This window comes from Manacus vitellinus, unplaced genomic scaffold (genome assembly GCF_001715985.3).
Source record: "Manacus vitellinus isolate BGI_N305 unplaced genomic scaffold, ASM171598v3 scaffold_8_pilon, whole genome shotgun sequence".
NCBI classification, from domain to species: Eukaryota; Metazoa; Chordata; class Aves; order Passeriformes; family Pipridae; genus Manacus; species Manacus vitellinus.
In genome coordinates, this window is record NW_021940864.1 from 23,905,669 (window position 1) to 23,919,748 (window position 14,080).

Genomic DNA, 14,080 nt, shown 5'->3' on the forward strand with positions numbered 1-14,080 from the left:
GTTGCAAATATAATGATGTTTTGAACTTCTCCCTTAACACAGATGACGAGGATGGTATGGACTGCATGGACAATGAGAGGCGGCCGCATTTCCCTCAGTTTTCCTACTCTGCAAGTGGACGAGAATAACTTTTTTGTTCTGCTGCTTCACTGTCATCTTAGGTTTATCACTGAAAATGATTCCTGAACATCACCACCAGTACTAGATACTATTATGATAGCAGGGGCACTTTCAGAGACCATTCCAAATTGAACAAGTTTCTTTCCCAGACCTACCTAAAATCAGTTTTGGTTTTGCATGACATATGAGATTTTTCTCTACTACGCTCTCCTGCTGTTGCTGCTGCCCACAGTCTCAGTATAATAGCAACGTCAAGAAGTTACTAACAGTTTCTTTGAAGGTAGATGACTTGACTTCAGCACTGTAAACTTTGTGAACAAGTAGTCATCTATTTTTCCTCACAGCGGAGGCTAAACAAAAACCGTGTTGGTCCAGCTTATCTTCTTCCAGAAGACGAATCAAAATTGTAATTAGTCGAAACAGACTAGGCTATAAAATTTTCTTGCATCTGTTTGTGCTGGTTAGAATGAGGAAACATTGGGGTGGTGATGTACATATGCAAGGTTTCTGTTAGGCATATCATTACTTGAAGCAGGTCTCTGTCATTAACATCTGGCTGGAATTTGTTTGGGAAATGTCTGAAAGAAGGACTTAAACTGTTGATATATATAAATATATATATATTATTTTTTAATTACTGTTGGATACTACAGAAGAAGCAGAAGGGCTGGGCTCGCCCAGCCTGCCACTTAGAACTTCCAGGTTCATGTGCAATCATGGAGAATCGAACATTATACATGCAAGAAATGAAGGCATAAAAGCAGCATTTGAAGTTGTTCAAGGGGTCTTATAATTTGCACCAGATAACATCTTTCTCATGCTTTTCTCTTTCATGATATGCATCACCTCTGATGGCTGAAGAATGTAGACAGGCATAATGGTATTGCTTTTCACCAAAATGTGTGCACCAAGGTAAACAGGTGTTTGCCTTACTTGTTTTTATTTTGAGTTTGTGAATTAGCTTTTTTCTCCAGGTGTTTAACTCTGAATATTCTTTTTTGCTTTCCTTTCCTTTTTTTTTCCCCCCTTGGTTATACTGCGTTAGTATTTATTTTTAGAGATAAGGTTTATATGTGTCATGTTTGCAAATGCTGCTACATCTTAGAACAGGCTTATAGCAGTTAATTTTGTAATATATGGAAGGACTGTACAAGCTGAAGGGAATAATGCACTTTTCTCCCATGTGGAAATTTTAACAAGGCTCTGAAATTGTACATACTGCTTAGAATCAGATTTTTGTGAATGAAATACTGTCTTTTAACTGTTTGGCAATGGAGGTGAGGAATTCCAACCTCATGTGCCAAAGGGTTAAAAACAAACAGACAAAAAAGCTACGTCTTGTGCTCCATTTAGGATAAATGTAATGTAAGAGCCTGACAGCACAAGAGAAAAATGTCTGTTCTATATGAAGGAATTGCATTTGAACAATGAGACCACAGTGATTACAAGAAAAGCACTTTATTTTATTAATTAAAATAGCAAATTTCTGGGATCAGCCGTTCTCAAGGAAGATTTGCCCTCAACCAAAAGAGTCCTGAAATCCAGCAAGTTACATGTAACAGTGGTACCTGATTGACTGAATTTAAAACATCATGACAAATGCTCCACTGATAGGGAAACGTCTTTCCATTTCCTAAGATCTGTGTCTAACAGAACATGTGCATAAACTTTAGCTCTGATCTTCAGCAATGATAATCTTAATAATAAACCCTTTGGTGCTAGGAGTTGGGACGTTACGCCGTGCAGCGTACAGAGCGCACGCACCCTTGCTAACATCGGACAACCCCAACTCCATGGGATTATCATTTGAAGTATCTCTGCGTTCAGCTCTTGTTAGCTCCCACAAAGACTGTGATATTGCTGAGTATTCCTGGTTGCGTTGTGTGAGTGAGTAGATGGGTCTGAGAGGAGAGATGTTCTACGCAGATGCCTTAGCCTCTTGATGTGGAAAGTTGAGTGCCCAAGCATGAAGCCCACTGCTGGCAGTGCATGTGCTGGGATGGTCAAGGGGTTGATGGGCATTTTAGCAAGGCAGCTAAAAACGCAGAGTAATTTAGACAATTTTTCATGTTTTGTGTTTTATCTTTAGTAATGGATGGATAATCAAACAGAAATATGTCATGATGTATATTGTAACTGCATACGATGTCATTATGTCACCTTGTAACACTAAAGATGTGTAGATGTTGTTCCTGTGCAGAGAGAGAGATGGGCAGCAAATGAGTTGCAGGTCTGTTCTGCACCAGTGCTGTAGAGGTGTCTACACTGACACAGCGAGCGAGTGACTGAAATAATCAAGTACTTAACAGACGGGCATTAATTAGTTCTCTGCAAAGGTCTCGTACTTACAGACTGAAACTATGGTGATTCAAAATCTGTGTTACATGCCTGTGTTTTCTCCCCTGTGTTTTCAGCTTGTAATAGCAATAAGTCTCTTGACACAGGGCACCTCTAGCTAATGACCGACTGGCCCTGCCTCTGGTCAGCCGCTCCTTGCGGGCAGAGGACGCCCTGTGGTTTAGCTCACCATGGCGTAGCTACTTAGTGTGTGGTTTGCAGTAAGTGTCTGTCAGTGAATTATTTGAAAACCTTTTAAGACATCACTTTGCATTGTGTTTGTCTGCCTTTCGAAACATCAGTGATCAAGTTTGTGCTACAGAGAGTCAGCAGACACTTTGTGCTGCCTGGGCTTGGGGGATTCTCTCTTACCAGTGTTAGAAACAGGTGACAGAGGAATGGACAAGCAGTGCTGAGAGAAACTTTTGAAGCTCTTCTTTTGCTGTCTGCAGTTGTGGTTGGATTTGGACAGGAGATGGTGGCTGGTTGTCTTGGCGAGCCTTTCGAGCACAGTACATTTCAGACTTTGACTCCAGCTTGTACTGACTTCCATGACATACAGTATGCCCTCTTGTACTGCAGCCATCTCAGAGGAAATAGGTCATTTCTGTTTGGATTTTGGCAGTTTTGCACACAGCTTCGCTTTCCACACTAATCCATCTTCCAGTACATTCCTGTTGCTTAAAGAACATTTATTCCAGGATTGTTTTACATTTTTTTTCCCATCTTTACTTGTGGCTTCTTAAAGCTGACTGTTCTTGCAGGGGCCATGTGCTTCTCCTAGAGTACAAAAGTAAGGTCTTTCCTTACTAACTGCAGGGTCTATATATTACACCTCAATGTACACACTTTGCTGCTACTGTTTGTACTGTCTACAGTAGAATTTCCTTATCTTGCTCCTGGTAGTGCATTACAGGCAAGCATGAAATGTAAAGTATTTATTTAAATAAAAACCTCTAAATTGGTAATTGAATTACCTCCCTGTAGCTTTAGAGTTTGTGACATTTCTTGACCTTGCTAGTTCTTTCATTAGATCCATGCAAGATCTAGTCATATGGTTAAGGATATTAAGCAGACACGACTATGAACCCAAGAAACCGTATTACTGTTGGTCATACTTAAACTGTTTATTTCCTTAAGTATATGACCCACAAGGATGTGAAATAACTACAAGAAACTGTTTTTGTACACTGTACATCCTTAGTATTTTTACACGTATATGATAGGGATGCACATTATTTTCCTTCGTACAGACAGCTTAAATAAAGCACTATGTCAATCTGCTACTTCTGTGTTTTTTAATGCTAATTTGTTCTGGAGGTTTGTAAATATATATATATATATATGTTCAAGCTTGCCACAAAGGACGTATTTTTTATATCTGCACATTACTATTAAATATCTTAGGGGATAAAATTCCTAAGTTGTTCCGTGTCAGAGAAAAAAAAAAGGAAATGAGAAGGCTATATTGCAGATTACAAAAGATTTCTCAAGTTTTGGGTTAAATATTTACTTCATATTTTAAAGTAATTTTGTATAGGTTAGATGTTTCAATCCTGAAATGCACAAAGAATTTACTTAATTTCTTCTTACAAGAAAATGTACATCGTTATTTTTTTATCACTGTATATATAATGATCTGTGCATGTTTAGTTACAAGTTTTATTTGCTGTGAAGTCCTAGTGATAACTGTAACTCGCTGTGACATATTTCAAATACTGGGTGAATGGTTTCAGCTTGTAAATTATTAAGTTACAGTATTGTCAAAAAAAAAAAGTTTTTATGACTAAGCAAGATGTATTTGTGCTTTGGACGGAGGCTGTTGCCATACAGGTGGTTCATGTTAACTCTATGAGGTGTATGTCCTTATAAAAGTAAATTTGGGTTACACTTTTGAAGCAATGATTCCACAGGGCTATGTTCCTATCAGAACAGCCATGATTTAAGTAATTTTCAGCTAATGAAATTCTTGGCCTCATATTCCACAGCTAGGTGATGTGTTTGGGTAAGGAGAAGGGAAAAAAGTGAAGGTGGGATTTACAGGGCACCATCGAGTGGGACCCTTTGAAGCCCATGAGCTGGTCCAGGGCCATTTGAACCAGCCGATCTGGAGGGCTGAGTGTCCCTAAAGCAGGGGGTCATCTGGGTTTTAGCTGTTCTTTTACATGAATGCTTCTCAGGAATAGAGGTGCTTCATCCAGGTCTCAGGTTTTTTCCTTTTTTTTTTTCCTCCTTTTTTTCTCCCCCACCTTGTAATAGGAAAGAGCATCAGAGAGACAGCCAGCCATAGTTCAGTGATATTAGGATGTCAGTGACCAGGACGCAGCTGTGGCAGGGGCAGGACTGTATGGTCAGGTTGCATCCTGTGTTGTGGAATCACACTCAGTCTGCTGACCTGGGGTTTCCTGGATTTGATTGTCTGAACTGACACTTGTAAACTTTGTAAAACTAAGCATTTTATGCTGAAATAGAAGCAGGGGAGGGAGGGGGGCGGGGCATGAGACAGATAGGCTTAGTGCTGTCTCTGTTAATGACTAATTGAAGTAGAATAGCTGCTGCAGGGAAAATGATTCCTTCTAGACTCCTGGCAACATAATGGGTTGCACCTACATCTGGGATGAGTATGAAAAACCTAATTCCAGCTATAGATACTGGCAGCCCAGGACCCTTTGTTGAATCAGACCCGTACATGCATGTGAGTGGCTGGCAGTGGTGCCCTGCACGTGGCCACCTGAAGCCACCTGGTAGGTGAGGCAGGTCCAGAAAGGTTGAGGGTCCCGCTGTGCCTTGGCCCAGGGCATGGCAGCTCCAGGGTCTCAGTGAAGCCTAAGTGTTGGGACCAGGTGCCCGAGTTCCTTTGCGCGCGTAGGCACTGTCTCCTATTTAAACACAGATTTATGCTGCAGAATAATAAAAAATAAATTTTAAAAAGTTTGCATTTTCCTACATTTATAAATGTATATTCTTAACTGTGTAACCATCTATAAAGTAGTGACACTTATAAAACTGTCAGCCTGATTACTATGGCAAACCCCAAGTTTGACTAGAGAGGACTTTCCTTCGTGTGGCTTTCTTGTCCCTAAGGACCTGAGGCCATTCTTGGCATGCTTGGTGTCATATCTGTGAAGCAGTTCAGGGAGGCGATCAGATGTGTTTGGCAGTTAAATATGGCAGGAAATTGAAATAGGGAGGAAAAAATCACTTTGATGTTAGGGCTGTACCACTAATAATTCTTAAAATACAAGGGAAGGAAAGATTGTGTTCCACAGCCAATGGTAACTTATTGCATATGCTGTTACTCTTATTTTTGTTACATTTTATGTGTTCATGCCGGCTGAAGTAGCTTTATCACAGGGGACTGTTCTTTGCCCTTTTTCCCCCCCTTTGCTAGTGCAATTCTGCAACTACACTGAAGGTAACAGATGTAGAAACTTTTTTCTTGTGTGCATAGCTTATTCTATGCTAGATAGCAAAGGATTCAGATAAATTCTTTCTGAAACTGTGTGGTATTTGGAGAGTAACCTTGGATAACGCAAGTGCGCCGTTAACCAGAAAAAAAGCCTCCAAGTGTTTTGAGTTCAATAATTTGAAGCCAAGTTCAGCTGTTGCCCATCCCTGAGACTGCTGAATATGTGCGGGTGGAAAAGTCCAGCTTCACCACTTTCAGTGTCGAGAGCCAGGCACTTGCTTAATGGCTCATCTGTACAAACCAAGGGCTCCTTTCTCTTAAAGGCTTTATCCAGCAACATTTTAAAGGGAAACCTGCCCCATGGCAATTCTTCCACATTATGTGGAATATTTGTCAATCATTCTTATGCTTTTCTGATGAATAAGCAGTTGTTGGGACTCTCGCTTTTTATATAAAAGTGACAAATACCCTGTAAATAAAGTTCCCAGGTAGATTCTGGTACTGAGTTTGTAAACAGGAAGGCAGGCAGTGTGCTTTTGCAGAACTTGCAAACAGCCCCCTTCTCCCTCCTCCCCCTGCACATGCTTTCCCTTGAATTCAGAAGGACAGAATGAGAACCTAAGAATCTTATGAGGTTTATTGATATTTCAGTCTGTGAATAATATAGACATGTATGTTCAATTATGAAAATAGATTAAAACATTTTATAAAAATTGTACAAATTATTAAAGTCTATACCACATAATAGCTTTTAAAACTGGCTTGCAAGCCTGGTCTTTTCAGAAAAGTCTCAGCTGTTGTCCTAGAAAGTCTGATAGGCTGGTAAGGCTTCAAAATATTTGTGATTCTGTAGTTAAAACCAAATAGAAACCAGCTGAAATTAGCTAGCAAGTGTGCCTGTTTTCTGCAGAGGTGTCTTTGGGTGAGCCTCAGACAAGTTTCAGCCAGGTGCAGAGCAGACCTGAAAGATAAAAGGAAGAGATGGGTAGTCTGTGTGGCAGTGCCTGTGTTTCTCATTTGTGTCACTTCAGCCTGCAGGCGAGTTCTTAGAAGAGAAATGCAGAACTGGTTAAGATTGCAGTAAGGCAGAGTAAACAAGTGCTGTTTCAAAGCCTGTGCTTCCTGTGGACCTGCTGTCCTCACCTCTTTCTAAGCTCAGAAGTCTTACAGGTAGCAAGAACAAGAGATATCTGATTTCTGAAAAACAAGATCTCCATGAGCTTTCAATGTGGCTCCTGTTTAGCAGTAAATAACTGAGCTCTTGTTCTGGGGCACGTCTAAGATCCTGCCCCTTTCTCCTTCCAGGAAAGAAGGCGGTGAGTTTGTGCCAGAGAGTGTTTTCTGTGCAGTGTACCCTGTGTGTCCGGTGTGGGCAGCTGTAGCAAAACAGGAAGCTGTTGCCTGGGTGCTGGTAGGAAACCTCTGGTGGGAAGGCTGATTTGCAGTTTTGAAGCTCTTGCATAGCTATTGTTTGTGCTTCCTTGGTAGCACTTGACTGAATTGAGTGAGACATCAAACTATTGGAGCTGGGGGAGCTACCTCGAATTAAGCCACTGGAGTTCTAAAAATTGAATTTAAGAGATGTACATGACCTCAGAAATAAAAATAAACTTTCTACTTTGGCTGGTTTTGCATTAGAAGACTAAAAGGTTTGGTTTTTTTTTTTTCCCCCCCGTTGGTTGGTTAGGCTGAGTTGAAAAAAGAATTTATGAAGCTGTAGTTCATTAAAGAATTAAAAGAATTAAAACCAGTAATATGGTACTCCCCCCCTCCCCAAATACATGCACCAACACCACCTGGTACAGTTGTGTCTGCAGCTAGTGCAAGGAAAAATGAACTATAGCAATGGAAAGCCTTGGGGCTTAAAGTCCCTCTCAGTACCTGGTTAGTGACAACAAGAGGAAACCTTCTCTGTGCTGCAGTGACTCCCAGCATAAGAGTACAGGCAGAAGCTCAAAAAGACAATAAAAGACCCCAAACACTCAACTCCTGCAGAAATCTCCTGGCAAATGCTTTTGTGGGTGTCTTTCCACACCACAGTTACCCCGTGTTAATGCTTTGTGAGATGCAGAACCTCAGCTTGATGGAGGAAGTGGGCAAGTCTCCTGCCTACAGCCTGAACGGCCAACCAAGCGCAAACACTGGCAGTCTCAGAGCACCCCCACTATACAAGGGCCTGGGTGCTAAAGCAGTTATTTAAGGTGTGCCATCTCTAACTAAATGGGCACAACTGTCACTCTCATGTCCAGGTAATTGGTAAACAAATTGGTTACTGGATAGTCAGGGGCAGAGCCTTTCCAGTCTTAGTTTGTCCTCCTCCTAAGAGTACTTCGGTATTCACTGAGCAGACCTCTCCAGGTTCCTCTGGACATTACCTTCTCACCTCAGTGGCATCTGTTGTAACTGAGTCGTTGGGTATTCTTAGGTGTACAAGTTGGAAGGGTCTGTAGGAGTGGAACCACAGACATCGTTTAATTTATTGCTGTTAGCTACACTTTGAGGGGAGAGGAGCCACTAGCTTCCTGTTTGGTTAGAAAGCACTGAGGTGGCTTCAGTTCCTCAATCCTCCTTTGGCTGTAAAACCCAGAGTGGAGCTCTCAGGAGGGCCAGGCTTAGCTCCTGCAGCCCAGCAGCCAGACACCAGACCTCCCACAGCTGCAGATTCCCAAACGCTGAAGAGCTGAATTCCTGAAGTGTCATGTCAGGCCACTCAGACATCAAGCAGAGGTCTATCTTTGTTCCCTCCTATCGTAGTTTAACTTGCATCACCTCTGACTAAAACTCCATCCAAGCAGAGGTGAAGATTTTCATCTCCTTAAAAAACACACAACAACCACCACCACCAACCCCTGCCCGTGGAATGTCACTGCCTGTTACGAACTCCCAAGAGAGGTGCTATCTTTGTGCATTAAGACTACACTAAAAACAAAAGCTCTTTCCCCAGTAACCTAAGCAGCCTTTAGGTCTCCTGAAGAACAGTTGAGGGCCATGTAAGGATCAGCCTGAATCACTTTTGACATCAGCGATGGATGAGCTACCTATTTGCCGGACACAAGGCTCCCCTTCTGTAACATACAATGAAAAAACCAAGCAAATGGGGCACTTGGGACCTCATTGAAAATTCCTGCTGACATAAAAAAGCAAAGAAAACCACTGCCCCAGAACATCTGTAATTCTGACAGTACCTCCTGCTGAGTGACTGGGGTGAGGATGGGAACACAGGCACGGGTGAGTGTATTTTAACTTCCTTTTAGAAGAAAAGTGGTCTGGTCACAGACAGGCTCGCTGTGAAAGAGACATCTGTAATGAGGGAGGAGAGAGTTTAGTGGCTCGGTCACACAGAGAGCACAGGGATAGTGCAGGTTCCTGCCAGGGAGAGGCTGGCTTGCAGAAGGAGATCTTTGGGGGGAAGGCAGAGCAGCAGCACTGGACGACAGCGCTACCTGGAGGTAATTCTCAAGGTCCAAATCCTACCTGTCTGTGCTCTCACTGGCTCAGCTGGCCAGCAATGCCTTCTGGCAGCCAGAGTCTGGGAGGGGATTGTCCACCGGGACAAACACTGATTTCTGTCAAACTGATAGACACCAAGGCACATCCTGCAAGTGAGAGGCATCCCAGCTTTCACAAACATACCTGGTGGGCGGGGCTGAGGTTTCCAGCAATCTCAGTTTAGATATTTGTTTGCTCTACTATGCACATTTATTTAGTATTCTGTATTTAGTACCTATGTACGAGGGGAGCTAAGTATCTGTTATCCTCCTGCCTTGGGGGGTGAGTTCCAATGCACAAGAGACTTTCAAAGGCAGAAATTCTGAACTGGAGTCTTCTGAAAACATTCAAAATGAGAAGTGTAAATCCCAAATTAAACTTTTGACTACCTTTACACGGTCCTGAATATGTTATGCTGTCTCCCATTATACAGTATTAGTGCCACCTAGTAGATATTAGTGTAGTGGCCTGATACAGAGCCCACGCTGTAAGGTCAGGCCACATTATCATACTAGTCCTTTTTGACTCTGTGAAAATGAAAATCACAATGTGAGCATCTTCATCATGTCATAGATAGGTAGTTATTCTGAAATAACACTGAGCTGCTTTCAGTAATAGGAGATTTAATATCATTGTTTTAAAAGTATGTAATTCACTGTTGAGAATGAGAAATATGTTTTCAAAAGCTGGTTACTCCTTCAACAAGGATTCTAAAAGCCTTTTAGCTCATGTGGCCTGTAAGGGAAGGCAGTATTGTAGCAGGATGAGGTACTTCTTTTATCACGACTTTTTTCAATCACTTGAAAACCCAGCATTTCCCTCACAATGTCAAATGAATTTTCCATGAAAAACAGCCTCTCAACACACCAAAATGTAGCTGGATTTAAAGACATTCTTTTCTTTCTTTCTGCTTGTCTGTCTTTCCTCCCATACAGCAAACACTAACACTAGAAATAAAAACTACAGTGGAAGTAACCCAACTTTTGAAAACAAATCCTATGAAGGCTCAGGGCTTGTCAGTGTTCATTGATTTTTTTTTTCTTTCCTCTAGGTTAGCTAGATTCAAATAAATGATCCAATTTTAAATTCTGGGGCTTTTAAATTAAGTAACTCTTACAAAGCAGCAGGAACTATGTTGCAGTACTGTGAGTCCTACAGCACTGCTGCAAATACAATTATTTAGATAATGTTTCTTTCTATGTGACACTAACTTTTATGATTTATTACAAAACAAATTGTAGCCTTTCTGAAGAAAGAGGTGATTCAAGCTTTCTCAGAAGGAAAATACTGGAAGCAACAAAACTAACCAATTCCAAATCAAAATACAAATACCCAGTGACTATCCAGATCAAAAAGTACCTATAGTAAAATCTGAGATCTTCTAGAAGTTCCCACCTTTCTAAGAGTGGTATGTCTCTCTTGCCCTTCAATCTTTAATTGCTCAAATCTTTAAGATTTTTTTTTTAATTCTGTTAGGTAAACCTGTCTTTGATGTGGAGGGCTTGTCCTTAAATTTTTAAGTGCTAAAAAACCAAACCAAAACAAACCACCAAAGCACAAAAAGCTCCAAGAATTTCAAACCCAAAAATGTTTCTAACACTTCCTTTTTCCTTTTGTCTTGAAGTGTTCGCCAGATTCAACTCACATCTGCAAATACTTTTAGTCCTCTTTTCCTCTCCCTCTCACCCCATATATAGAATATAGAAAAAAAATTACCTACTTCTGCTCATTTCTTTTCATCCATCCAGGTTTTTACTTGATTCCATCTGTGTCCTGTTTGAGATCTGCATCCCATTTTTTTTCCTGAAATATACAACTTAAGTTACTAATGGCTTTTGTTCCAAGATACAACAGCACAGATAGGTTAATGTATTTTATGTCATCTTTAAAAGATTAGGTCATGATTGGTTTTTTTTACCTTCCCCCCCACCAAAAAAAAAATTAAAAAATTTGATTATAAAGGAAAGCTGTTGGACAATACAGTAAAATGTGGAATATGAGGTCACTTTCACCTTTGATCAACACTGAATCTGCAATTGTTTGATTTTAATATTTATTTCTATACTAACTACATGCATCTTTCTGTAGTTAAGAGCTTCCATTTATGGTGAACTATCCTTTAGTTTTCTTAGAACAATTGTTTGATATTCCAGGCAGCTCTCTTGGGCTGAATTCCAGTTCCCAGAGAACCACCATTGCTTTAAATAGCTGCAAATAGATTTTTAGGGCTCATTTTTAATAATTTTTTTATCAGTCTTCTGAGTGTTCTCAACTTAAAAAGTATCCTCTGGAGCACAATTAACTTGTAATAAACATAAAGAAGGCAGCTTTTGCCAGTCAAGTCTTGATAGCAGCATAATATCTGAATGATATTTTCCTCTTTTGTGTGATTTTCGTACTTCTGCCCAACTTCATAAAAGCACACTCACTTCCAGAAAAAATAGATTATCAATAACAAAATCCCTGTGGACCATGTAAAGGCTGTTCATATTACTAAAGAGTGCTTTCCATAAAACAGAAATCATAATTTCTTTTCTGAACCACCTTCTTAACCTGTCTTATAGACAGAACACTATGGTTGCCCTAAAATTTGCCAGTAGTCACTACATGCTGATAACCTTACACTATCATGAGCCACCGAGTTTGTCTACTACAACAGGAAGTCCTGTAAAACCAAACACATGAACATGATTAGAGGCTTAACAAAGTACAGACTGTATTTCCTAGGTTAAACATTTACTGAATTCTATAGGTGAAAAGCCTACAAAAAATAGCGTGATTTAAATATTTTAAAGTTCTAAGATGATTCACGTTCTGTTTACCGCTAGGTGTGTCACTAGACTAAATTTCCTACACTGAATTTCCTTTGTTACCTCAGTAACAGTAACCTCCAGTTATCCTGGGCAAACTCCCTATCACTAGTTTGCAAGTTAGGAAGCATTGATATTGTTGAATTAGTGCATTTACTCAGCCACAAAGCAAGAGTTCCATTATCTGCTAGTTTACTGCAAACCTCATCCTGTGCTTGTTCTCTTTTTTCTGAAAAAAGTAAAAGAAAGCCAAAGAAAAAACCCAACCCTGCAGCTCTCTCCCTTATTCCCAAAGCACTGACTGACTGAAGAACAGTGACCAAAACAAAGAAAGCAAGAACAGCCCCTAAGTAGCCACAGCTTCCTAGGGAGCACTGGAAGCAAGAATCAGTCTTGCCAGAGAAGCAGTGCAGTGATTAGTGCTAAGGCAAGACTGATTGTACATTCACCATCTTACATTTAAGTGAGTAAATCATAAAATATCCCAAGTTGGAAGGGACTCACTGGGATCATCAAAGTCCAACTCCTGGCCCTGCATATGACAGTCCCAAAAATCTCACCAGGAATAGTCATGGAGCAGCAGGAAAAATAAATGACTTTTAAAAATAAGAAGAAAAAAAATTACGAAGTGATAGGGGGACTTAAGTCTGACAAATGGCAGCAAAAAACTCAAAGAAATTATCAACATCAAGTTACTGTTTAAACATTAATGCTAGTAAAGATCAGATTTCCCTTTTCTCTGAAAAAGGAACAAAAAATCTTCAGATAAGAAGGCTAGGAACTGTCACTGAGAATAACTTCTGCGTTTTTATTGTCACTTCAAAACATTTTCTTCGTTTAGTTTAGGTTTAAGTGAGACTCAGGTTCAGCTACCAGTCTCTTTCCAACTGCATGAGTTTTTACTTTATTTTTTTTTATAAGGTAATGCTGTATTTAAAAGAATGACAGCAACAAAATCCAGCAGCTGAAATGAGACTGCTGGCAGATCTCTCTGCTAAAGCTGCAGAATATTCCCCTCAGACTTGCTTTTCTTCTGGCACAGTACCTGTTTTCGCAGAAACTGCACCTCTTCTGTAAGCAGCTGCTTCTCTTTGAAGAGTTGATTCTGTTTGTTGAGCAACTCCACTAACTGCTGGGCAGTGGCCTGACAGTGCTTGTCAAGCTGCTGTAACCTGGAAAAAAACAGATAAAAGAGTTGCAGAGCATCTGAAGTTGGAGTTCACAGTAGAAGCTTTGATGTTTGCACTGGCGGGTGCAGCTCCCAGAGGCCAGAGTCCAGGCGGGTGGTTGGGCTGAGACTGAAGTATTACTCCTAGGATGGGCATTCAATGTATTTTCACACTTTAAACAAGCACTTTTAAAGGTCTGCTCTTTTAATTTAGGAGCCTTATGTGGACATGACAGCAAATTTGCTTTGCTGTGACATCAATAAAGACTGCAGGATTGCATCTTGACACCTGTAGCTAAGCAAGCTGCACATTCTGTAGTTGCTTCGATAACTGTCTTCCTGAAACACACACAGATCATAAATCCAAATACCCAAACTCCCTGACAAACTGGACCTGAAGTGACAAAAACTTAAGTTTTCTGTCTACTACTCTTTGCTGGTTAATGTCCAAAACTCATTACAGAATACATTTATTTCAAGTAAGCATAGTGTTAATTAAGTATGTCAGCATAGATCCTTTATTAGTGTAACAGGGATTCCTGGGGAAAGATGTAAAGAGCCTATTACTCCAAAGGTCCTCCTCATCAGGGGGTGCAAAACAGAGGGAACAAGCTGGCAGTATCAGAAAAAACATGGAGAGGCCTTCTGCTTACACTGGAAAAATAAGTGCCTAAGATGGGACAATGCTACTGTAAGACAGAGCAAGCACACATTTACTTCTTTAATCACAAAAATGAGTATCACTTA

General features: G+C 40.5%; 2 protein-coding genes across 3 annotated transcripts in view; one reads left to right on the forward strand and one right to left on the reverse strand.

The window, feature by feature from the left end:
* The window catches only part of AKT3 (AKT serine/threonine kinase 3), a 141,393-nt gene extending 133,885 nt beyond the window's left edge, over positions 1–7,508 (forward strand). For both annotated transcript variants that reach the window (XM_018085110.2, XM_018085111.2), the window contains one exon: positions 43–7,508. In XM_018085110.2, coding sequence (XP_017940599.1) covers positions 43–128 — 86 coding nt within the window. In that variant the 3' untranslated portion in view covers positions 129–7,508. The remainder of the gene's footprint in view (positions 1–42) is intronic.
* Positions 7,509–8,231: 723 nt separating this feature from the next.
* The window catches only part of LOC103757322 (serologically defined colon cancer antigen 8), an 87,962-nt gene continuing 82,113 nt past the window's right edge, over positions 8,232–14,080 (reverse strand). Inside the window, exons 10-12 of the mRNA XM_025896384.2 lie at positions 13,211–13,337; positions 11,076–11,158; positions 8,232–9,166 (exon numbers count right to left, since the gene is read on the reverse strand). Of these exons, the coding sequence (XP_025752169.1) occupies positions 11,108–11,158; positions 13,211–13,337 (178 nt within the window). The 3' untranslated portion in view covers positions 8,232–9,166; positions 11,076–11,107. The remainder of the gene's footprint in view (positions 9,167–11,075; positions 11,159–13,210; positions 13,338–14,080) is intronic.